The 26,062-nt window shown below is 45.3% G+C and overlaps 1 protein-coding gene across 1 annotated transcript in view; it reads left to right on the top strand.

Moving 5' to 3' along the window:
* Positions 1 to 26,062, top strand: part of CACHD1 (cache domain containing 1) — a 209,636-nt gene that overhangs the window by 130,081 nt on the left and 53,493 nt on the right. Inside the window, exons 5-8 of the mRNA XM_051999510.1 lie at positions 10,382 to 10,508; positions 17,730 to 17,874; positions 18,736 to 18,952; positions 21,935 to 22,084. Of these exons, the coding sequence (XP_051855470.1) occupies positions 10,382 to 10,508; positions 17,730 to 17,874; positions 18,736 to 18,952; positions 21,935 to 22,084 (639 nt within the window). The remainder of the gene's footprint in view (positions 1 to 10,381; positions 10,509 to 17,729; positions 17,875 to 18,735; positions 18,953 to 21,934; positions 22,085 to 26,062) is intronic.

Below are 26,062 nucleotides of genomic sequence, written 5' to 3'. Positions count from 1 at the left end.
AAAATTCTCTGATACATGTGTATAGCAGCTGGTTATCTAGTCTCCTCTTAAGGAGCTCCAATGATGGGGAGCTCACTACCTCCAAGGCAACCTATTGCACTTAAGAAGAGCTCTAAATGTGAGCAAGATTATTGTTGTTGCTCTTTCCTGACACAGAGTAGCAGTGTAGTATGCTGGATCTCTGAATATTGGTCTAGGGGTCAGAAGACCTGGTTCCAGTCTGACCTCTGACCCGTACTGACCTCACTCCCCTCAGTGCTCTTGGGCAACTCTCGAAGTGTCTCAGTGACTGAAAAGATTGCAGCCTGCATTAGAAGAGACTTTCTTCTGCCCACTGGAGTGCTAGTGACTGTTTAACATCAACAGCGACTGTTGATATAAAATGTACACATAAAACACTTTCAAGTTTAATCTAATTAGAGTTCATCCATTGCCCTAGCTAGTCAACATCATTTTAGATTCTGACTTTGTCACCCAATATGTGAGCTTCCTCCCTCCCCAGTCATTGGCAAAGTAGATGGTATTCCATATATACCTCCATTCTAGTCACTGGTTTTAAAAAAAAATGCTTAACATGGGATCAAGAATGATCCCTGGGGCACTTCCCTAGAGACCCCTTACCAAATAGACATTGAACCATAAAACCCGGCCATCACACAATTTGGAATCAATTTAAATATATGTTCAATAATCTCAAATCTCTTTATTTTTCTATTTACTAAACACTTTGCTAACATCCAGCTGTATTCAAAGCTGCCCCCTGTGTTTTGTAAGAAAATGTGATAAGGGATTACAAAACAAAAAAGAAAAATCTCAGAGAGGGCAAAGGCAAGATGCATGGTGAGTGTGAGTGGGCTTCCAACCATCATATGAAGAACCTGGAAGAACAATAGGAGCAAGGAGTTAATATAATCCTAGGAAGAGAAGATGAGCCGGTCATAGGTTGGGGTGGCCAACCAGAGCTCTCTTGTAAAGTCTGGAGAATGCAAGCAAGGCTATCAGCACAAGTGGTAAACTCTTAGGAAGCTGTGGATAAAAGTTATCCAGGATGAGCTGAGATCTGTATCGGCGAAATCACTGAAATCGTGGAACTATTGGCCTATTTGAGTAAAAAAATGGAAATGTCTTTGCTTATTCTTCATGAAACCATACTGATTTGGGGAGTGACTTGTGGGTGGATGGACAGGCCATTGCTGGACCCAGGCTTGAAGTCTTTTTAGCTTAGTTTAAGGACCTCCCAGAACTGCCACTGTTCTGATAGAGTTTTAGAGTCCCTCCACGGTGAGCAATCAAGGCCGGATTTTGGATCAGTGAGGGATTTAATTGACCAAAAATGTCCAGAATTGAATCCAGCTTTGCCAGTCTATACAGTAAAGAGCTCTGAGACTCAGGCCAGTTGGGAAGAAAGCCAGCAGAATGTCTTCGGACACAGTTCAGGCTATTTCAAGGCCAGTTTTATTGCTTTCTAGGATATTGAAACCTCTATAAATAACCGTCTTAGGGATTAAGCTGCTTTTTCTCTGAGGTCAGCCTAGACTTGAGTGAGGTTGGCTTAAATTTCAGGCTCCCTGTTTTGTTGGTGGAAGCATTTGAAGGAAGGAAAAGGAGGGAGAAAATAAAGAGGAAGAAGAAGAGAAGGAAAAGGAGGAAGAAGAAAAGAAAGAAAAGGAGAATAGAGGAAGAGGAGGAGGAGGAGGAGGAGAAGGAGGAAGAAGAACAAGAGGAGGCAGGAGCAGCAATAATGTCTCAGGGAGAGTCAGTTCCTTGGCCTGGTTGAAGCAGAACCACTCTCCTACGGCCACCCAGGAGTTGGAGAGATACCCACCAAGGAATAGATCTGGACAACAATGTGGCTCCATGGCGTGAGCACTTGTTGGGGAGTCAGAGCAATTGGGTTTGAATTTGAGCTGTGCTACTTTATCTATGGACTCTGTGCAGGTGATAGTCCTCTGAGCCTTAGTTTACTCATCTGTGCAATGAGAGGACTGGACTTGATAGCCCCTGAGTCCCATCAGTTCTAAGTCAATGATCCCATGACCCAAGCTCCATCTTGCTGGACAGGAGCGTTTCTCATCTGACCCAAGAACTATTTCCCAATTGGCCTTTAAAGGAGAAAGGTAGAAAGCAAAGAAATCCCCATTTACTTTAACACTCAAGCTAGTTCTCCTTCTGCTAACAAATTTGTCCCATTTTGTTTTTACAAAAGGTTGTAAGTTGTTGTATCATTTTATTAACAGAGGAATTATTCTTTTAAAATCTTCAGTCTTTCCCACCAAGGAAGTATCATCAGGAAGAGAACATTGACTCCTGAATCAGCACCTGGCTCAACATCATGCCTTTGATGCTGATTGCCTTGGTGACCTGAGACACAGCCTCATCATAGAACTGCCTGGGGGGCCAGTGTCTCCATCTTAAAATAGTGTTTGGGCTCCAGGCTGCTACCCTTCCTTCCAGCTCCCGCTCTATCACTGAAAACAAGGAAATAGTCAGATTTCTTCCAAATATTCCTGGCCCCTGCTTCCCCAAATAAATAATGATTTTTAATTTGTGTCCCAGGCATTTCTAAGCAAAGGGAAATTGTTCTTCTAAGTGTTAGATGAGTGTATTTTCTATTAAGTAGCTATGTTCTTGATAATCTAGTTAATACCGTAATATACTAAATGGGCTTAATATATTCTTAATAAATGGTTGAATGAATGAACAAGGGAGTGAATGAATGGATGGATGGATGGATGAGTGAATAAATGAGGGAATGAATGAATGACTAGCCTCAAGGTCAGTTTCAGCCCAGGCTGACATCAAAAATGTTATCTCATTGAAGTCTGGGTTAATGAGATTTTAATGCAGCTACTGATTCAGGCAAATAATTCTCACTTCTAGTGAAAGTGTTTGTATGACTGTCTGTTGTGCTTTTGGAGAGAACCTGGGGCCTGGTTCTTGTTTAATTTTTGAAAGAAATGATAGGCAGATATTTGTCATTTAGGTCTGTTTCTATTTTATCTATTTTTAGTTTTTAACATTTACTTTTATAAGATTTTGATATCACTTTTTTTTCTCTCCAATCTCTCTAATTTCTCTAACAATCAAATTAGATTTGGATTTTGCAATAGTGAAGGATTTAATTGACCCAAAATGTCCAGAATTCAATCCAGCTTTGCCAGGCTATACAGTAAAGAGCTCTGAGACTTGGGCCAGTTGGGAAGAAAGCCAGCAGAATGCCTTCGGATATGTTAGGTTATACATGTACAATCATATTAAAAATATTTTCACATTAGTCATGTTGTAAAAGAAGAATTGGAACAAAAGAGACAAAACCCACAAAAAAGAAAACAAAATGAAAACGCTCTGCTTCAATTTGAATTCGGACTCCACGGTTCTTTCTCTGGATGTGGATAGCGTTTTCCCTCATGAGTCTTTTGGAATTATCTTTTATCACTGTGTTGCTGAGGAGAGCCAAGTCTATCATAGTTGATTATCTCACAGTATTGCTGCTACTGTGGGCAAGGTTCTCCTGGTTCTGCTCACTTCCCTCAGCATCAATTCATAAAAGTCTTCCAGGTTTTTCTGAACTACCCCTGCTCATTATTCCTTCTAGAATAAGATTTCACTACATTCATAAACTACTTTAGGCAGATTTTAGGACTTATTGCTTCTAAGAACAGACCTGGAACAGAGCAATCTACCCCTTTCTTCAAACAAGTCTGTCAAGTTGAAATGCAAATGTATTTAAGGTAGGTTCTGGCAATGACCTTGCCCTAAAATCCCCAGACTTTTTTGGTTTGCAGTGCTCTAGTATCTTAGTATGTTTTCACAGAGTCAAAAGAAATGCTTAATAATTTATTAATTAATTAGGGCCAAACAGTTTGATAAGGCTTTATGTTCTAATAAGTTAGAAGCTGTTGGGAAAAACATAATTATCACTCTGGGCCTCAGTTTTCTCATTTATAAAATGACCTCTCAGTTCCTTTCTCGTTCTAGACCTATGATCTTGGGCCGTGAGTGTGTGTGTGTGTGTGTGTGTGTGTGTGTGTGTGTGTGTGTAAATATATATATATAATACATAGAAATGTAAATATATTTATATTATATATATTATATCTATATAAAATATATATTTATATTATATCTATTTATAATATATAATATAATAATAAATATACATAATATATACATACACACACATACATATATGTATATATGTATATATTGTCTTTTCCTACTGGACTCTAAGCTCCCTAAGACCAGGACTGGATTTGCTTTTGACTTTGTTTCTCCACTACTCCGTTTGGTGGCTGAAACCTCCTGTCATCGTCACTTAATAAATGCCGGGAGTGTTGATTAGTTTGTGTGAATAAGGGATGTGAAACATACAGAAAATGATTTGAAGAGGAAGTGAGCGCTGCCAGTCGGAGGAGTCTGGAAGAGCCTCATGCGGGGGGGACACGGTGAATAGGATGCAGAATTTGGCACCGGGGTCCTAGAAAAAAATTGGCCAGGAGTCAATCCCGCCTCTGCCTCCTGCTATACTTGTGATCTTGAGCCAGTCGTTTCTCTTCCGTGGCCCTCACTTCCCCTCTGACCTGAGCCTGGAAGGTCCATTCGCCTGAGAAAGCGCCTCCTGTCACTAGCTGAGCCAGGGATACTTGGGACCTACCAAAGGGAGAGGGATGTGCTCATGAATTAGTATTTAATCTGACCCTAGGACCCCCCGGGATCATTAGTTGTACAGAGCGGCACAAAATGTCCTGCAGGAGCAATGTACGGGTTTTCTTGCCTCTGCTTTCCAGGACTTTGGGCTGTGACCTTTGGTGGGTGGGATTCTGGAAAACCTTTGCAAAGTGTTGTTGGGCCTGACGCTAGAAAGGCTTGATCTTGGAGAAGGAAGCAGGACTGGGGCTCCCATTAGGGGGACTTTAACAGATAATTTGGTCAAGGAATGTGAGCACTGTCACCTCAGTCCCACCTCCAAGTGGTTTGCAATGGGGCCTGTCGGAGCGGGGGTGGACGTTCGCAGGAGCAGGGGGAGCAAAGTCTGCTGGGAGATTGTGGGTTTGGGAATGCTGGGGGGCTGGTGCTATGAGTATGGACCAAATTCTAGTGGTTGATCAGAGGGGAGCCTATGGGGAGAGAGGTAAGAAGGGAGTGAGAGCCTGGGCTCCAGAAGGAGGAATTGTCCGATGAGGCTTCATGGGACCATTTTAGGAAGGGCTGGGGATTTGAGAAGATGGAAAGGGAAGAAGGTCCCCAAAAGGAAGGGCGGCATGTTTTTTCAACTGCTTCTCTGACCGGGGATTGTGGGCAGTAATCCAACAAAAGTAAGTGGGTGATTGTGGCAAAAACTGGCAGTCCCTGCAGCTGGCAACTCTGACTGGGGTCTCACAGGAACCGAGACTGGACAGACGGTCTTGTCAGCTCAGTGAGGAACCGATTCCAGATGAAAACTGTCACTTCTGTGATCTTTTATGAGCTTCTTGTAGCTTAAATTTAAATTAAATTAAATTAAATTAAATTGTTATTTACAAGTGAGAAGAGTTAATGGGACATTTAGACTTCACTAGCTCTGTGACCCTGAGTGAATCACGGTTTGCCTCAGTTTCCTCAATTATAAAATGGGGATAATTATAGTACCTACCTCATAAGGTTGTTCTGAATTTCAAATAAGGGCATATTTATAAAGCAATTGGCAATGCGTGTGACATATAGTAAGTGCTAAAGCTATCATCATCATCCTCATCCTCATCATCAGTCATCAGACATCCCCCAGCTATCTCAAAGTCATCATTCAGTTTCAGTTCAATTCGACAACATTTATAAAGTGTCTGTTCTGTGCCAGGGACTACACTGGGTGACGAGAATACAGCGACAAAAGGAGCCAGGCCCTGACCTCCGGGTTTGTATTCTACTAGAGGGAAATAACCCAAACATGAGAAAAACTAAACATTATATGTAAAGTAATTGCCAGAGGCAAAGAACATTAAAACTGGGGAGAGAAACCCGACTTAAACTTTGAAGGAGGCTGATAATTCATGAAGCAGAGAAGTGAAGGGACAATTTTTCTGACATGATGGACCCTTTGGGCAAAGTAAGGAAGGTTGGGGAACTTGTTCAGGTTTTTTTTTAGGTTACTCTCTGTGACCCCATTTGGGGTGTTCTTGACAAAGATACTGGAGTGGTTTGCCATTTCCTTCTCCAATTCATTTTACAGATGAGGAAACTGAGGCAAATGGGGTAAAATGACTTGCTCAGGATCACACAGCTAGTAATCTAGTTAGTAAAGCTAGTAGTCTGGAGTTAGATTTGAACCATGAAGAGGAGTCTTCCTGAACCAGGTCCAGCACTATGGTGCCCCCTCCCAGCCCTCCAGTTTAGGTAATAATACTCCAACTGGGGAGGAAAATGTTCCTAGTCTGATTGTGTGGGCATCCTTTATCTAGCATTATAGGAATCAGATGGAGATGGAGGAGTTAGAAAGTCAGCACCATCTTAGAGTCCCAAACAGAATTCGTTATCTTTCCTCCTATCCGTGCCTTCCCCTTAACTTCCCTGTTTCTATCAAGGCTATGACCCCCTTGCAGTTCACACAGCTTCCCCACCCCATGCTTGCTTCGTCTCTCCCTTCTTTTCCACATCTGGTCAGATGGCACAAGTGCCGGTGCTGTCCACACTGCCCCGAATGCCAAATCTAGTCCCCGTTCTCCAGGACCTCTCGGCAGGTTTTGCCATCGTTCTTCTCCTTGTTATTCTCTTCTCTCAAGATTTTTTGGGCCCCTGTCTCTTGGTTCTCCTCCTATTTCTCTGGTCTAGCCTTCTGGCTCTCTTTTGCTAAATTGCATTAAGTCGTGGCTTCTTTAGGGACACCTACTGTCTTTTTCCTCTTTTTATATTCCCGGTGCTTAACACAGCACCTCACACACAGTAGATATTTAATAGATGCTTATTGATGGACTGACTGACGTGCCCACTGTGCTACTTCAAGTCTTTCTATTCTCTAATGTGAACTATTGTAATTAAGCGTATTGACGCTCAGACTGACATGCCCAGCCCCTCTAATCACTAACGTGAACTATTATAATTAATAGCCTTTTAATTGATCTATCCTTCTGGTCTCTTCTCAAATCCATTCTTTGCCTTCCACAAAATCGCCATATCGATATTCCTAAAGCAAGGTTGGCTCGTTTAACTCTGTTTCTGAAAAAGTCAGGGGCTCCCCATTGCTGGCGAGATAAAATATCAGCTTCTTATCTTGGCTTCTAAAGCCCTTCTCAGTCTATCTCTAAATGGTCTTTCCAGACCGAGAGGAAGAGATGAGTCACGTCGAGGAAGTCCAGAATTCTCGATCACACAATCTCTTCTGCAACGTTTCCAAAAAGCAAAGTTCTAGATTTTGCTTGAAGATCTCTCTGAACAGCCCAATTAACTTTGGAATAGTAATACATGTTAGGAAGGATGCCCCTCTTTTAAAAAAAAAAAAACAACAACAACACAAAAAAAACCAACTAAAATACAAACCATTGATAAATTTCCCACATATTCTCATCCCTCCCCGTTCCCATGGAGCCATTTTGTATAGTATTATATACAAGAGAGGAAAAAACCAATTCAACAAAACTAACCACACATTGGACAATTCTGTCCTCAGGAGTAATGTCTTCCCCTTCACTCCCCCACCTTTGTGTAAAAAGGGGCTGGGACTTCTCTCTGTTCTTTGACACCAAGCTTGCTCATTAACTTTTCACATTTGTTTTCCCACTGTTGTCATTTTTCTTTCCATTTATACAGCTGTAGTCATTTTGTGTGGGGGTTCCTCTGGTTCTATTTAAGAAGTACAGCTCTCTTACAGCAACCTAAGGCACTCTTAGCATTTGGGGCTGCTCCCGGGGGCGCCCATGACTCACTTTACTATCAGGATTTCTTTGTCAAAAGCATTCTGCGCCTCTTGGGGCAACTTCCTTTATAGAATTTCGGCCTCGAGATTCCATATCATCTTTCTCTCAGTCTGGGAATGTGCTGTATTAGATGGTGGCAGGAAGGTTGGGGGCTGGCTTTTAGCGCCAGCACAATAACTTGTGTGTAACTGGCGTTCAGAAAATATTTGTTGAGAAAACAAACGAATGAACAAATGAATGAATGAATGAGTAAAAAAAAAAAAAAAGCATTTCTGTGCTTATTGAGCAATACTCACTCTGCTAAGAAAGAATGAATGTCTGCGTGTGATTATTCTGGAACTCCCCCTGGTCCTAGATCCCCTAACAAACATGTCATAAATAAAAGCCACACTCCCTCTCCCTCAAGAGAGTGGAAATAGGACCAGTTCTGGACTAGAGAAGACCCGCGGCTCCACCCTGCTTCTGACACATCCTGGTGGGGGGATCCTGGGTCTCTCGAGCTCCTCGGCTCATTTTTTAAGACTATAAGCTACAGAGGAGTTACCAGTCTTCATTGATTGGTACAGCGAGCATTCAGTCCAGGAGCTCCCCCAACTGTGAAATCACAGCTGGGCTATCCCCTTTCACCTTCCACAACAAAAGTTTTGCTGTTCCCTTTTGCAGAAGTTCTACAGTGGCACCGCTCTACTGGGTTTCCCTCTCCTTATCTTGGAATACTGCAGATTGCTTCACCTCTTCTTTAGCTGCTGGCTCCTCCTCAGAGCTCCCTCAGGGCTTCCTTGTGCATTCTCTCCAGTTTTGGAGAATCAAAGCACCATCTCCCGCCTTCCTGAACCTCTCCTGCTCTGGAGCTTGAAGCCTCTTTCCCCTCAGACATGGACAATTCCATTATTTGAGACTTGATGGGTCATGGATTTAGAATTCCAAGTGACCCAAAGTCACCCAGTCCCAGGACTGGAACTTGGTTCTTCTGCTCAGATCTAGGACCCTCTCCTCAGGACCAGGCTTCTTGCCAAAGCAAAAACCTAATGCAGAGATTCTTAACCTGTAATCCATGAGCTTGCTTTCAAGGCTAGTTTGATAACTATGTTTCAACAGAATGGGTTTCCTTTGTCATCCCCTAGGTTTTATTCTACGCATTTAAAACCAGGATTCTGAGAAGGGGTCCCCAAGCTTCGGCATTTACCGCCCAGGGACACAGGAAATGCTAAGGCTTCCCTGACCTAATGGGCGGTGTGCTCCAGCCACCTCCTCAGGCCAGAGTTTTCCGATTTTCATGAGGTGCCAAAACTCAGCTCTCCAACAGGGCCTTTATTTTTTTTTTTTTTAAATTTTTTTTTAGTTGTACCAATTGTTTTTACATTTACGTAAGGTCTTTTAAGGACCTTATGTCATACAGACATACATCTCGCAACAGGTAGATGACTAAGCCAAATTACTCCCCTAATTATAATGACTTCATATTTTCAGATTGAAAACAGTAAAGTATCGCATACTTAAACTGTGCTTATAGCTTCTATTGAGGGTCTTTATTTTTAATGTCAGCATCCGGGGCTGTTGTTCGTTACCTGGAGGGGAGCCCCCTCCGCCACCTGGCTGGTCGGTCTGGTTATTGCTTCTCCAGCCAGGTCTGCGATGTGGACCATCTGAGACATAAGCTCGGGGCCCCCAGCTGCTCTCCCGACATTTCCACAGGGTCCAGCAGCTTTGTTTTTGTATTGAGCACGCAAGTAAGCACCTTGTGTTAGAACTCAGACGTGATCGGCGACAGGTCACCTCTGCCATCATTAGTTTGACATATGCCACTGGTGCGAGTGCCTTTTTGCCAGGAGGGGCTGCTCAGGTGACCCCCGGGGCCTCTTCCTCTCCCACTCACCCTCGGGCTGTCTGGGCCAAGGTCATTGCCACGTGCACACCTTGGGCGCCAGCTCATGTATTGCTTGGAATCCAAGACTCCCCTTCAGAGACTCGATTGACCGGAGCCAGGAACACCTGAGTTCAAATCTGCTCCCAGATACTCACTGGCTGAGTGACTGGGAAAGTCACTTCCCTTGTCAGCCTCAGTTTCCGCTTCTATAAAACAGGGATAATAAGAGCATAGGCTCGTGAGAAGCAGATGAGGAAGATTTGCAAAGTGCACGTCTGAGGGGCAAGAGGGAAGCTGGGATTCTAAGGCTGGCACTCTGGAGGGAAAAGCGATGTGAGAGTCGCCCATGACTTTGCCAGCCCCGGGGACTTCCACCCTTTCCAAAAGACAGAGTGCACCGGCTTTGAGGACGGGGCAGCGTGCTTTGCACACCCCTGGACTTCCAGAAATGTTTACTTATTGATGAGCGTGTGGCCAAACAGTTCAGTGGAAGCCACAAAACTTAGTACCACTTTTTTTTTGGGGGGGGAGGGGATTCTGCCCACGGAAAGCCACGTCTCCCCTCAGATGCCGAGTCACTTTGTACCCGGGACCCACTGCCGGCGTCTGACTTTGCTGTTTCCTCTAGTTCTTGCAGACAATCTGAAGTCCAACCCTGGGATTAAGTGGCAGTACTTCAGCTCCGAAGAAGGCATCTTCACCGTTTTCCCGGCCCACAAATTCCGGTGCAAAGGCGGCTATGAACATCGGAGCAGGTACGGAGCGCTCACTTACTCTGGGGGTTAGCCCCTCGTTCGTTTACACGTCCGTCTAGTCACCCGTTCTTTCATTTACTTCATTCAGACGGAGCTAGATAGGGAGAGCTGGGGCTCGACAACACAGGCATAAGTAGTTATCCCTAGATATTAAACACAAAATAAATAAGCATGGGGGCAGCTAGGAGGTGCAATGGATAGTGTACTACCCCTGAAGTCAAGGGGATCCGAGTTCAAATCCAGCCTTGGACACTTACTAGTGGTACTAGTGACCCTAGGTAAGTCATTTAACCCCAATTGCCTCACCAAAATAATAATAATCATCAATAAGCACCGCAAAAAAATCTTTAGGAAAAATAATAGATTCCTGTGTAAAACATGCATTTGTGGGCATATTTTCTCATTTTCAGCCAAGGTGGAAAAATTGTAATCTTGTTCGCTGCCTCAGAAATCAGAGGACAGAGATGAGCAGATTTCACAGGGAAAAAGCTCTCAGGGGAAAACTTCCCAGGGCACAAAAATACTTTCCTGAGGTTCAGGTGTTCGTTTTCTGCTCTTTTTGGACGCTTCCACTAAACCCCTACAGTCGTGTCCCTCTTTTCCAGCTGTAGGCATAAGGGAGACCACCTCCCGTTACTCGTTCCATGGAAGAGGCCCAATTAAAAGCCAGCATTGGCTCAGAGCCTGGAGCTTTTCTGCTCATCATCTAAGCTGTTTTGCTTTGGGGCAGACCCTCACTTAAACTTTTCCAGGTCACTAAGTCTGACTAGATCAAGCTCCTTCCCTTTGAGGGACTGCAAGGGTAGGGGAAGGGCTCATGCTCTGCCAGGCAGTGCGGTGTAGTGGGTAGAGAGCCAACTTCCAAACTGTGTGACTGGCATCAGATCTTGTGCAGATCTGCTTTGCTCCAAGGAGTTTGCTCCCTGGGAGTTCCCCAGACCAGAGAAAGCACACTTCCGGTCCGGCCCCTTCTTAGCCTCTGTATCCAGAGCCCTGAGGGATACAAGAGATACAGACCCTGCCGTCCAGGGGTATGATTTCATTGGAAAGATGCACGTCTTTCTTACTGCAAACCAAAAGCTCACATGCTGCTTTTCTTTCAAGATTTCTACCTGGCTCATTTTCTATATTCTCTGCTTCTATTTTAAAGAATAGAATTGTTTTTTTTTTAAATCAAATTAAAATTTAATTTAATTTTTAAAAAATTAAAAATTAAATTATTTTTAAAAATTTAAATATATATTCTTTAAAATAGAAGCATAGAATATAGGAAATGACCCAGGTAGAAATAAGTTTCTCAAATGCTGTTGGTACTAGGGCCGCTATGAACACAGGATCATCATTTTGGAGCTGGAAGAAACCTTAGTGGTCATCAGATTTAATCTCATTTATGAGGAAATGGAAGCTCCCACGGGTTGCACATACAGCCGGTCAGTTTCAGAGGTCATATTTGAACCCAGGCTTTCTGCCTCCCACAGCATCACACTATCCATTAGACTGTACTGCCTTTCAGTGATGGGCAGGGATCTAGGAACCATTCAGGCCTCTTGTCTTGCCCATCGAGGTGAATGGGGCGAGGGCAGCTTGTTCCCAAGGCCCTCCCGTGAGAGCCGTCTATCTCAGGGAATTTCTGCGTTCACGCTAGAAAGAAAATCAGGAACATTTGCTGAATGATCCCAAGCCGCACTTGGAAGTTCCTCCCAGCCCGTGGCGGAGCCCGGAGCTCTCTCCCGCAGCTCTCTCCCGCAGCCTTCAGCTTCTTGTTCATTCTATAGTCGGGCACTAAGTGATCCCGGCTCTGAGCCCGTCCCCACGGCTCGCATTTTCCAGTCCCTTAATCATCCTCTCCGGAAGCCCCCCATAAGTTCTCTGGGCCCCTCAGAACGTAGAGAAGAGCACCCAGACTCTTGGCAGGGCCTGAGAATCCCTAGCTTAATGGGGCTGGGTTCCAAGCCCTTCCTGTGACCTTCCTGCTTCCCTGTGTAGCACTGAAGAGGGCTGTGGAGATCACCCAGCCCTCTCTTTTCCAGATGGGGAAACTGAAGTTCAGGGTCCTTGGCCCACAAGTCTCCTGGTAGAGCTGGGCAGAGCTGGGAGGAGAAGCAGCCGGGGCCCCGCCTCGGGCCACCCCTAGCTCCTTCCTGGGGGACTTGGGTCCTGCCATTTCCCTTCCTCCAGCTTTGGTTTTCTGTGCTATAAAGTGAGGGAGTCTGGACCGGATGCCTCTGACATCCCTTGTAGCCCGAGACTGAAGATCCCAAAGTTCGGGGACAAATTCTCCCCTGCCTCAGTTTCCCCATCCGTGCCATGGGAGGCTGGCTCTAGGATGAAAGCCAAGTGCTTTGATTCTCAGGCCACATTATACATCCCAGAACCGAAAAGGAGCGAGATGTGCTGGCGACACTCAGCTGCTTCTAACAACTCCCGGCCTTACAAATGGCGTCTTCACAACTGCCCTAAGAGGTGCGGTGTGTGAACATTTTGAGCCCATTTTACACGAAGCCCAATGAAGTTATAGGATTTGGAAGGGACCATAGAGGTCACGGACTCCACCCTCCCTCATTTTACACATGAGGGAACTGAGGCACAGAGAACCTAAGGGATTCAGCTAGCCAGTAAAGTGTAGGTCCTTCAATTCCAAATCAAGGCCCCTTCCTGCCCTTCCTCTCTTCCTCTCTTCCTTCTCTTCCTCCTTTCCTTCTTTCCTTCCTCCCTCCCACCTTTCTTTTCTTGCTTCCTCTTTCTTCTTTTTATTCCTTTCTTCCTTCCTCCTTTCTTCCTTCCTCCCACCTTTCTTTCTTTTCTTGCTTCCTCTTTCTTCTTTCTTCCTTTCGTTCCTTTCTTCCTTCCTTCCTTTCTCCCACCTTTCTTTCTTTTCTTGCTTCCTCTTTCTTCTTTCCTACTTTCATTCTTTTCTTCCTCCCTTCTTTCATTCTTTTCTTCCTTTCTCCCACCTTTCTTTCTTTTCTTTCTTCTTTCCTCCTTTCATTCTTTTCTTCCTTCCTCCTTTCCTTCTTCCTCCCACTTTTCTTTCTTTTCTTGCTTCCTCTTTCTTCTTTCCTCCTTTCGTTCTTTTTGTCCTTCCTCCTTTTATCCTTTTCTTCCTTCTTCCTCCCTTTCCTTCTTCCTTCCTCCCTTCCTTTTCAGTTGGGTTAAGTGACTTGCCCAGAATCACACAGCTGCTTAGTGTTAAGTGAGGCTCCTCCTGACTCCAGGACTGGTGCTCTCTCCACTGCACTATCTAGCTGCCCCCAAAAACTCTCCTTCTAAAAGACCCCCCACTACCTCTTTCCATCCAATAACTCCTAACATCTGCTCTGGAAAAGAGGAAATGTTGCGTCTGGAGTCGAGGACTTCTGTAAAGCCCATCTCTATTAACTGTGTGGCTTTCTGGTGTGTCCTTAATTTCTCTGGACCTCAGTTTCCCCATTTGTAAAAGCAAGGGTTTCTTTGGCCCAGAAATTCCCCTCCAGCTCCAAGCTGGTGATTCTAGGTAGGATTTCCAAGAACACCCTTATCCCCTTGGGAATGCTAGGCCCCTGGGATTCCTTTGGAAAAACCTCTGGGTCCTAGCCTCCCCCACCCCGACTTTCTCATCTCTTACCCACTCCCACAAGAGGGGTAGGGGGCCACCCCTGCCCCGGCTCATCTTTCCCCTGATTCTCCACTGGCTCCCGTCAGCATCAGAGGCGATCGCCAAGCGGGGTGTCTCAGCTCGGCTCGGGCATGAGGTGCCTTGCCCCCGCCGAGCCCCGATTTGGGGTCCCTTTCTGGCAGTCCCGTCCGGCCCTCGGTTCCCCCCACCCCCACCCCCAGTCATCGGCGAGGGAGGGAGAGCGCCAAGCCACACGGGCACGTCCCGTTCCGAGTTAGGCCTGGAATGGAGCTGGGGGAGCCGAGGGGGAGAAAAGAGAGAGTTCTCCGAAGCCCACTTAGCTTTCCCCAGATCCCTCTAATTTGTTCCAGCTTTAAAACTGTGAATAGAAAACTCATTAAACTCTTTCTCTGGAGCCCTCCCTCCCCCCCGGAGCCCTGGGCATGAGCTGAATGCGGCTTCGCTGCAGAAGTGGGGTTTTTGTTGCTCTGGTTTTGATGTTGGCAAACAAAGCCCCCCAAACGGGGAGGGCCGCGGGAGCGGCTCTGACATATTTTGACAACATGTTTGAAAATGCCCAGATAAGGGGCCTGATAGTGCCTGGCCCGGGCAAGTTCCCCGCCGGGGCGCGGGCAGGAAGAGCCCCTCCCGGAGGGGCCTTTGTCCCCATGGCAAACCGACCTCCAGGGGCTTGGACCAGTGCACGGACCCATGTGGCTCTGGGGTGGGGCGTGCAGGAGAGCAGGCTGTCCCTGGGTGAACGGGGGGACCCTCCCTTCTTCTCTTGTTCTCTACCTGTCTCTGCCTCTCTGTCCGTCTCTTTCTCTTTTTGTTTTTCTTTCTGTTTGTATCTGTCTCTATTTCTGACTCTCTCTCTCTCTCTCTTACTCTTTCTTTCTCTCTTTCTGTTTTTCTGTCTCTGTCTCACCTTCCTTCCCTCTCTTGCTTTTGATGATTTTATATTTCTACAAATCTGTTTCTTCCTCTTTCTCTTTTCTTCCCTTTCTCCCACTTTATCTCTCTTTTCTCTACTTCTTCATCCTTCTTTCTCCTCCTTCCATCTCTTTCTCTGTCTCTCTTTCCCTTTCTCCATCTTTCCCTCTTTCTCTGTGTCCCAAATATGAGCATCTATTAGATAGAGGGAGAAGCTCCTTGGCTTATGCTCACGTCTGTCCCATAGGATCTGTCGTCCCTTGGGAAGCGGTATGGTACCCTGGAAGGAGCTTTGGTTCGAGGCCTGGGTTCGAGCAGCATCTCTGATGCTGTTCCCTGTGTGACCCGAGCGAGCCACTTATCCTGCCCGAGCCTTGAAAGCGTTCAGTTGGATGGGATGCTCTTAACCAGGAGTCCCAGGAGCTTTCAGACACACTCCCGTGCCCCCACACGGACACAGGAGCCCTTGTGCACGTGCACACATTCACACCAGATGCACTCACTCACGCGCAGATAATTCTGTTTTCCCGGGGTCAGTTTCCCCTGGAATCACACGTTTGATCGGAGGCCTTTATGCCGAGCGGGCCCCAAAACCTCACCAGACTCTCTGTGACACAAAAGGGCGAACTGGAGGCCGGCTGCCCAGGCCTGGCCGGGGAACCTCGGGAGCACAGATTGTGAGCTGGACCTCCCCGCGGGGAGCCAGGGAGCAGGGAGAGCTGGTAGCACCTCTTCAGAAGGATGTCTGTTTGGGGGCGGGGGCTCAGAGACAGCCCACTTGTAGATTGTAGTATTTGGGGGGAAGAAGCCTCCCAGGGGCCATGGCTCCCCCAGCATCACCCAGAGTAGGCAACAAAGCTGGGGTTTGCACCTTTGACTCCAAGCCCGTCCACAACGTCCCCGATGTGTTTGCTTCCCCCCCCCCAAACCTCCTCAGTAACTGGGTCCTGTTACGCTAACCTCAGAGCCAGTTCTGGATTTCCCAGAGCCCAGATTGACCCCAGATGTTCACCCCTGCAAGCAGAGATGGGCACATGACTGCGTTCCTCTGAAGCCGCTCCAGACACAAACTGGTTCGCAGCCTTCGCTTCCCAGGCCACGAAGTTATTGCTGCAGCTGCGTGCGCCAGAGACAGTGCTGGGCTCGGGGCCCAGAGATCTGGGTTCGAGTTTGCCCCTCGTTGGACACGTGCCCTCGGGGAAGCCCAGCTCTCTCTGGGCCGCAGGGACCCCCCTGACCCACGCTGAGCCGTGGCAAGTTCAGTGAGGAGAGAGGGGCAGGTCTTAGGACCAGGAGCCCTGGGTGCAAATTCTGCTCTGGGATATCCAGGCTGTGGGATCTAACCCTCAGACAGCTCTCGGAGATGGATCACAGAGTGAAAGATCAGCAACATTAGTATCAAAAACAGCAACAGTTACCACAGACTTTTAATAGCGTTTCAGCGTTTGCAGAACACTCTCCATATGTTAGCTAGCCCCGGAGGTAGGCGATAATATCACACCCATTTTACATAGGAGCAAACTGAGGCCTGGAGAGGGTCAGTAACTTGCTAAGGGTCACCCAGCTGGTCCCAGGCTCGGGCGCAGGCCTCCGGGGCTCTGTGCACTCTGGTGCCACCTGGTGGCCAATCAGTGCGTGCCTCCCTAAGCTCCGACTGAGAGTCTCCCACCTCACTGGGTGCATGGGATCCAGGAGCAACGGGGGAGGGGGAGGGATGATACAGGAGCAATGGGGGAGGGTGGGGATGATGCAGGAGCAATGGGGGAGGGTGGGGATGATGCAGGAGCAATGGGGGAGGGTGGGGATGATGCAGGAGCAACGGGGGAGGGGGAGGGATGATGCAGGAGCAACGGGGGAGGGGGAGGGAGATGCAGGAGCAATGGGGGAGGGTGGGAGTGATTCAGGAGCAATGGGGGAGGGTGGGGGAAGATGCAGGAGCAATGGGGGAGGGTGGGGGTGATGCAGGAGCAATGGGGGAGGGTGGGGGACCATATAGGTGCATTGGATGAGGGTGGGGAGGACAAGGACTGCGGATGGGGACAATGAGGGGCCTGGCAGGAAGGTGGCTGGGGTGCAGCATGGTCAGGAGTGGAGTGGAAGGGGGCACGTAACGGGCACCCACCCCGTGGCCCCACGGGCAGGGCTTCCACATCTCTCCCGCACGGCTGGCTTGGAGATAAAGCATGCTGGGCTTGTTTTTTGAGAGACGTGATTCCATTGGTTTGGGGAACTGGCAGTTCTTCAGGTTGGCGTCTTAGGGAACCCCCAGGGGTTTTGCCCTTGCCTAGAATCCCACCTCCAGTGTAATCCTTAAGCCCAGGGTTTCCCCAGACTGAGCACATCCTTTCCATTCTCCATGCCCCTTGGCACATAGTGGGTGCTTAACTGCTTGAATTCATAGGCAACCAAGGCAAGCCTTTTGCTCAGATTCCTTCATAGCCAGGGTGGCTCAGGGATCAGGGAAGGACAATTTGGGGGAGGGGCGAGGACCCAGGATTGAGGATTTGCCGGCCAGGAAGCACAGAAAGAGAACGGAAGGTCAGATCTGGCCGGGTATGGATAGGTCCGTTTCCACTTTGAATCCCCATTGCCTGGCTCTGCGCCAGACACAAAGTGAGGGAGACCGGAGATTCAGGGGAAAATCCCAAGCCAGAAGGAATCGAACCCCAGCGTTCTGTTTGTGTGTCTCACAGGCCTGTCTATGTTTCTACGGTGCGACCTCAGTCAAAACACATCGTTGTCATCATGGACCACGGTGCCTCGGTCACGGAAACCCAGCTTCAGATCGCCAAGGATGCGGCTCAGGTCATCCTCAACTCCATTGATGAACACGATAAGGTGATAATTCTCTCCATCCCTGACCACTGGCTTCTGGGCTTCATCCAAAGCACATCGTGGCCCTTAGATGTTTTCGGAAGGGCTTTAATTGCTTTAATCCTTCATGGAGCAGCCCATGGAAAAATAAATTTTCCAACTTTTTAAGGATTGGATCTTAAACCAACCCTGGCAGGAATTGGTTTGTGGGTCTAGCCTTATGTTAAATGCCTTGCCCTGCTTTGTGGTTGCTGTTCTACATGAAATACTGACTTCCTCATGTTGCTTGTGTATGTCAGAGTAAGACTTAGGGAAGTTGTGTGTGTGCTCATGTGCATACGTGTGTGTATAATGGGATGGTTTTTGTGGCCACTTGCACCTTTGCTCCAAGATGAATGTGATGGAGGAACAGGACCCAGCTATGCTCACCTAGAGCTCACCATGATCTATTATCTGCCAAAATCTGCCTCGATTTGGTTTTCCTACTTTAAGGCTCTGTTTCTTTTTTCAAATGACAATAATATTCCAACACAGACCTGGTTGATTTTCTTTGCGTGAAATACGCTTACTGGTTTTCTCTGATGTGTTTTTTTTTTTTTTTCAATTGTGTATGAATTCTACACCATCAACTTCCCCCTTTCCCCTCACCCTCCCCATCCCCCCCTCCCCTGGAACAAAGAACCAAAGATGCCTCCACTGCCCCTTCCCAAGGTTCCTAATCCATTTCCGGTCTGGCAGTTTGGCATTTCTTTACCCCTATGTGTGAGTTTTTAACATTTGTGGAATTGTCTCCATGGGCTTTGTCATTCCCTGAATTCTGGCATGTGCAGAATTTTATGTAAACAAAAAGATAATTCCATGCATTTGACTCGTTTTCCCTCCAAGATCTCTGTGCTAACTGTGGCAGACACAGTGAGGACCTGCTCCCTTGATCAGTGCTACAAAACATTCCTGTCTCCGGCCACCAGCGAGACAAAGAGGAAAATGTCCACTTTCGTCAGCAGCATCAAGTCGTCTGAGAGCCCAACCCAGCATGCCGTGGGCTTCCAGAAGGCCTTCCAGCTGATCCGAAGTACCAACAATGGCACCCGTCTCCACACCAGTAAGTGACCACAGAGCTGGACACGTCTGTGGAAGAGTTTTTGTAGAAGCCCTCCAGAGAGAAGTCCAGGGTTCGGTCTGGTGGCCGGGGGCTGTGTGCCCCAGGTAGGGCAGGCCCCCTTCCAGCTTCCCACGTTTGTTGTTGGATCTGCATCCCATGGCCTTTTATTAATCTGACTCAGATGCATTATGATGGGCATGAGATGAGATGGGCCTGCATCCCTTCCCAGGGCCTGAGCCAAATCCTCCTAATGCTGATTGTCAGCCTGGAAGCTCTTGGCCCGGGCCCCGGAGCACGCATGCGCAGGGAGGGAGATTAGCGGGAGCCCCTCATTTGGCCCTTTCATTCTCCTCTCCGGCAGTCCCAGGCATGAATGCGAGACTATAAATACACAAAGGTGCGTGCACTGAATTTTCACTTATTAGAGACCAGCTGGGCTTCAGCTGTGTGGGCTGCCTTGGGGAGGGGATATGTAAAGAGAGAGGCCGAGCCAGCCAGAAAGACAAGACTATTATTTTTGGAAAACCTAGGCAGAGGAATTTTGAAACAAAAGAAGTGGGAATCGAAGGGGATGTTGTGAGAGATACACGATTCTCCTATTGGGACAAACTGGGAGGAAGCTGCCTTCTGCTCCCCACCTTTCACTGAGGAGGGAGGGCCAGGCCTGGGATTCAGCACAGCATCCCCATCTCACAGGGAAAGGATAAAAGGACCAGAGTCCTGGTTCTAGAGGCAGAGGACCTGAGTGCAAATCCTGCCTTCAGTGCTTACTTCTGTGTTGGACATCCCCCATCGTGGGACCTCTAGTCCCTAATCTGAAAAAGCAAGATGGTATCAGAGGTTCCCTCCCCCCATGTTCAGCTCTAAGTTTCTAATATTAATATGGTTTTCTTTCCATCCTTCTCTCTCTCCCTCTTTCCCTCCTTCCTTCCCTCCATTTCTCTCTCCCTTCTTCTCTCTTTCCCTTCCTCCCTCCTTTCCTCCCTCTTTCCTTCCTTCCTTCCTTTCTTCCTCCTTCCTTTTGCCCTCCCTTCATCCCTTTTTTCCTCCCTCCCTCCCTTTTCTTCCTTCATTTTTTCCTTCCTTCCTTTCTTCCCTAAGTCCCTCCCTTCCTCCTTCCCTTCCTTTCTCCATCCCTTTCTCCCTCCCTTCCTTTCTCCCTCTCTTCCTCTCTTCCTCCCTTCCTCCCTCCTTCTCTCTCCCTCTGGACTCTGCTTTACTCCACTCTGTTGCCTATGATAATTGGCAGCCTATTAGTGAAAGAACAAAGAGAAGAACTATTAACAATAGACTACATTTTATTAACAATTAAGCAATCAGAGCACGCCAGTCTGACATTGGTCTGGAAGCATTCAGTGAAGGCCTTAACACTCCAGTGGTTCTGTCTGAAATGGGCCATTAACTGATCATCCTAATGATCACAGCATGTCAGAGCTGAAAACGGCCTCAAAGGCCAAGCAGCAAAGCTCGGCCCTGGGCAGAAATCCCAAGACAGACATCCCGGACAAGTCAGCGTCTAACTTTGGCCTGTATAACTCTGGTGAAGGAGAGTACATTGTCTCATACATAACATACATGTACAACACACACAGTATGTGTATCCACATACAAACATATACAACGTGAGTATATATGTGTGTATACATATATATGTATATATATTCTATTTAGGACAGCTCTAAATATTAAAAAAGTTTCTTTTTAGATTAATCTGGAATCTGGTCAGCCAGGGTTTTTTGTTGTTTTGTTTTTTGCTGCTTTTTCCATCTAATTGCATCTTCTTCTATTTAATTTAATCAGTTATTTTAATGACCCTAAACCATTGAGAAAATTTAAAATTATGTTGAAATCTGTTGAAAAAGGCAGGGGAGCATGGGATACATTTTAGAAGGACTTTATTTAAAAGCAAAAAAAAAAAAAAAAAAAAAAACAGTCTAAACGTAATGAAGCAGTGTGCCCCCAAAGTCAGCTTTGGTTAAATGGAAAATTCACTTATTTAAAACATTCCCTGAAGAGCCACAATAAATGAGGTTTTGATGTGTGTGAGGATTTTTAGAACTAAAAGGAAGATGGAGTTGATAGATATTATGTAAGGATCATTGAAGGAATGGGGAATATTTATTTTGGAAAAGAGAAGACCGATGGAGGGAGGGAGAGACGGCGGGCTTTTTCACATATTTGAAGAGCTCTCCAATGGAAATAGTATTAGAATGTTTTTGGTTTGGCCTCTAGAGGGAAGACCCAAGGGTAATGGGTAAGAGTTCTCAGAGGCAGGGGCTTGCTGGCAGAGAAAACTTCCAAACAATTGGAGCTGTCCAACAATAAACAGGCTACCTCGTGAAGTGCTGGGTTTCTTGGAGGTCTTCAGGCAGAAGCTGGAGGACTATTTACTACATATGTAGTGGTGGGAATTGCTTTATAGTTGAACCAGTTGGCCAATAAGGTCCCTTAAACTCTGCAATACCATGATTGTGTGAGAATGGAAATAAGAAAAAATAGTATTGTCAATCTTGAGCTGGAAAGGAGCTCATAAGTCATTGAGTTCAACCCTCTCGTTTTGTAGATGAGTTAGTTGAGGTCTGTAGAAATAAGCTGACAACTAAAATCACACAGAGAATATATATCAGAGCTGACATTGAAATCCAGATCGAGTGACTCTAAATTATTTTTTCCACTATGAGGAAACTGAGGCACAAAGGGATTGTGTAACTTGGCCTGAGTCTAACTGAAAGTATCTGATTGAGACAGGGGTTGACATGTATATATCTTGTAAATAAAAAGCTATAATAAAATTAGGAAAACAAAACGAGAGGGGGGGGGGAGAGAGAAAGAGAGAGAGAGAGAGGAGAGAGAGAGAGAGAGAGAGAGAAGTTGAATCTAATCCTTCCCAATTCCAAAATGCAGTTCTCTATCAGAGGGTGGTTTAAATGCTGGGCTCCAACAAGAATAGAAATATAACATCTGATTTGTGTCTTTGTTTAGATACAGACATGGTCATCATTTACCTGTCAGCAGGAATTACATCCAAGGAGTCCTCTGAGGAAGATAAAAAGGCCACCCTTTGTGTCATCAATGAGGAAAATAGCTTTCTCAACAACTCGGTTATGATCCTCACCTATGCCCTCATGAACGGTATGTGATACTTTCCAGATTTTCCCCTCTTCAGATGGAAGCTCTGACCCCTTTTTACAGCTGAGCCAGGAGGGTGTTTTTGAACCAAAAGAAAACCCAGGAAGTTCTATACCAAGAAAATGCTCTCCTATTTTGTAGCTACTCTCCCATGAAGATGTTGACATCTTATGAATTCTTCAAATACGTATCCCTAGAATATGGCACAGTACCTGGCACATAGTAGGTGTTTAATAAAGCACCTACTAAAGATGTTTTTTTTTTTTTTTTTATCTTGATGATTGTTTGAATGCTGCTGCCAGAATTCTTCTTCTTGTCCACTGAATCCTATCTTTTCTATATTCATCATATTATTGGGGGTGGGAGAGAAGACCAATTTGGAATTAGAACATTAGGAATTGAATTATGACATTGCTTGTTGTTGCCTTTGTGATTTGTGACATCTCACTGATCCTCTCAAAGCATCTATTTCCTCATACATAAAATGGGGGCGTTTACTGGATAGTTTCTATTGCCTCTTCTAGCTCTTAATTGGGGTAAAAATCATTATTTGTTTCCATAAATACTTCATGTCATATTGTGATTCTTCATTACTGAATGGCTTCTGTCATTTCCTTATCTTTTAGCCTGTCATGTCTTCTACCCGCTTATTTTTCTTTTTACAACTGTCTCAATATGTGCTTTCCTCTTATACTGCTGATAAAGAGGACCAATGGTGTCATATGAGGGATGTCTTGACATGAACATGAATTGGATTTAAGTGATTCCCAAAGACTCGCCAAAGTATATGATCAGAAGAAGAGCTAGGCTAGTCCTGGAAGCAGAAGCAATGGATAGATTGAAAGCTTTTTCCACTGACATCCATGCAATGTCAAGAGAGGGAGAAGACCTCCCTCCAGGCCTTTGGATAAGTCTCTGAATGGGAGCCATAAGAAGTTGTGGCTCCCTGGATCCTCCTATCAGTTTGAATTCCCTTGTTGATCAGATCAAAACTTTACTAAAGTGAGCTACAGGGCTAAGGTATTCATTGAAAAGAAATAAAAGGGAGAAATAAAATAAAAAGAAATAATAGAAAGAAAGAAAAAGAAATATTTCAATTCCATATTGCATTTTGGTATCTTTGTCCATCCCAAAAGTCTTAGTGGAGTCTTAAGCTTTCTAGGATTAACCTTCATCAATTATTATGGTACCTAACATTAATAAAGAACTTAAAGATTTGTCAGGCACCTTTTCCTCATTATCTCAAATGATCTCTGTAGTAACCCCATGAGTTAGGTCCTACAGGGTTCTCACTCCCATTTTACACATGAGGAAACTGAGGCTCCACAATGTGAAAAAAATCACTCCAAACCACACGACAAATAAGTATCAGGGGTGGAATTTAAACCCGGGTCCCTCTTGCCTCCACGAGCCGCATTCTTTCCCTTATCCTATTCTGTCTCTGTATCCAAAAAAACAAATAAATCCCCTGCAAGTTTCCATTTTGCCATTGAAATCATTAAGGAGATTAGGCGAAATCTCTGTTTAAAATCATTTGTCCAATCTCACTGGTGACTCCAGTCATTTGAATTTATTTACGGTGGTACCGTATGGGAACAGTTTCTAATCCTTTGACCACGTTCCAACAATAGCAAACTTAAGGGGAAAAAAAGAAAGAAACTTTATTAAATTTCATCCTGTACTATAGATTGCAGATGTTTGCAGAACAATGCAGCTCAGTATACCTAAATCCTTCCCAGAGTTTTAAAACCCCCGTAAACTTAAAAGACACATGCTGAGTAAATCACTTTCAGTATTCTCCTCCCTGTGCCAAGGGTGAAAAATCATTTTTCATTGGAATGTCCTTAAAGAACTAGTTTATGGACATTCCTCAAGGCAATGCTGTATATATTTTCTATTTAGTTACTATAGATTCTTTTTAAAATTAAAGCAATGGGGGAAAGAAATGAAAATAAAAGCTTCTATAATAATAATAATATAGAAGATATAATACTTAATTGCTAGTCTGCTTTGGTAGGAGTTTTCACAATAGGAGTTCCCTATACCAAGGTAGTTCCAGGTCTGGAAATAATAATAATATAGAATCGTAGAGTAAGAAGAGACCTCGGCAGCCATTTAGTCCAGCCTATATTTGAATAAGAATCCTCTCGATGACGTTCCCAATAAATGGTTCTCCATCCTTCATTTGGAGGCCTCCAGTAGGGGGGGAACCCACTAAAGAGTGCTTTTTTTTTTTTCTTCTTCTTCTCTTTGTTTTGACCTCTAAAGCCAAACTGGACAAGTCGAACTCCACTTGCACTTGAAAACCTCCTGTCCCTCTCTCTGCTCTCCAGGGAGTTATCTCTTTCCAGACTAAGTTGCCCTTTAGAAATTGATCAACTGTTACACAACAGAACCAAGTGCTAACCCCTGACACACTCCTCTGTAGACTTCCTTCTACATGGTCATTGTACCATGTTGAGATCAGTCTTTCAGCTGATTCTAAATCTATCTAATTGTACCATTGTCTAACACATCTCTCCATCTTTTCTGTAAAACTAGTATGAGAGACTTTATCAATTTTTTAAAATTAGAAATCTAACTATACCTACAGAATTCAGCCAGTATTTCAATTGAGAGAAAATGGAGTGGGAAGGAAAGAAAGACGCAGATATGGTAGCCATCTTGGGGGGGGGGTAGGAATAATTTTGTTTTATATTTGAAAGAAAGAACAATATCTTTTTCCCTGTCCAAAAAACAAAACAAAACAAAACAAAACAAAAAAAAAAACAATCAGAAATGCAGTTAGTCTGTCATCTAACCTGTTCTTGAATAAACATTTACCCTGTCTCTCTGCAATCATAGTTTCTCTTCTAGATATTCACCAACCATTTCTTTAATAATACATCCTAGAGTCTTACCAGAAATTGAAATCAAACTTACTGGCCTAAAGTGTACAGATTCTGCTCTCATCTCCTTCTTGAAATTCAGGATAAAATGTACTCATCGCCAGTCTTACTGTGTAGAATTTTCTCATTTTTTGATGATTCTCTAGAGTATAAAAGAGTCTTTCATTCATACAGTGGTGATAGTGATTCAGCATTCTGGTGGGTCCATTCTTTCAATAATTAAGGCTTCATTTCATCTGAGTCTGCTGTTTGAATTTGTCAAGGACAGTTAAATGGTCTCCGTCTTTTGACTTATCTTGGCTGTGTTGTTACTTATGGTCTTGGCAGACAAAATAGAATTGGAATTAGTTTTGAATAGTTTGATTTCTCTGTTGCACCCTTTCCACACCAAGCAGGGCCCCCTCTCCCTTTTGTAGTCCTTAGTCTCATTTCTCTGAGTTCTAGCTCTCCTAATCCTCATCCTAGAGCACCATGCCATCAAGCAAGATGGATTTATTAAAAACCTGCCATGTGCTATCCATGGTGCTGGGGGCACTGGAGATATAGAAGTGGAAGTAAAACAGGGAGCTTACATTCTAATGAGGGAGAGAGCACATCTCTCAGCAAGGATCGATGGGCATTTATGATATTCATAGATAATAGCATATAAAGAACACGTACATGATTGCCTTCAGGTAGAAGGTGGTCCTTGAGCTTTAAAGCCAACCAGAGGTTCCTGCCAAGAGGCAGAAGTCAGAATGGTGTGCATTTCTGGTATGGCTGAAACCCAGTGCAAAGGGATGGAGATGGGAAATAGAGCAAGAAGACTCATATGGTTAGACCATTGAATACATGGAAGAAAGAAATGTAGGAAAATCCTTTAAAAAGAAAGAAGGATCCATGTATGATTGAGCTATGAAAGGCAAACTGAAGGATCTATACCTTGATCTGGGAGGTAGTAGGGCTTTATTTGACAGAGTTGCCACATGGTTAGACTTGCACTTTAAGAAAATCACTTTGGCAGCTGAATGGAGAATGATCTGGAGAGGATCCTGAGGCAGACGACTCCCCTCCATTTTCAGAAGCCATTGCAAAAGTCTACACATGAGGGGAT

The sequence above is a fragment of the Antechinus flavipes genome, chromosome 4, assembly GCF_016432865.1.
Source record: "Antechinus flavipes isolate AdamAnt ecotype Samford, QLD, Australia chromosome 4, AdamAnt_v2, whole genome shotgun sequence".
In the NCBI taxonomy this organism is placed as follows: Eukaryota; Metazoa; Chordata; class Mammalia; order Dasyuromorphia; family Dasyuridae; genus Antechinus; species Antechinus flavipes.
The sequence above is the reverse complement of the archived record's forward strand: the minus strand, read 5'-3'. Positions and strand labels throughout refer to the sequence as shown.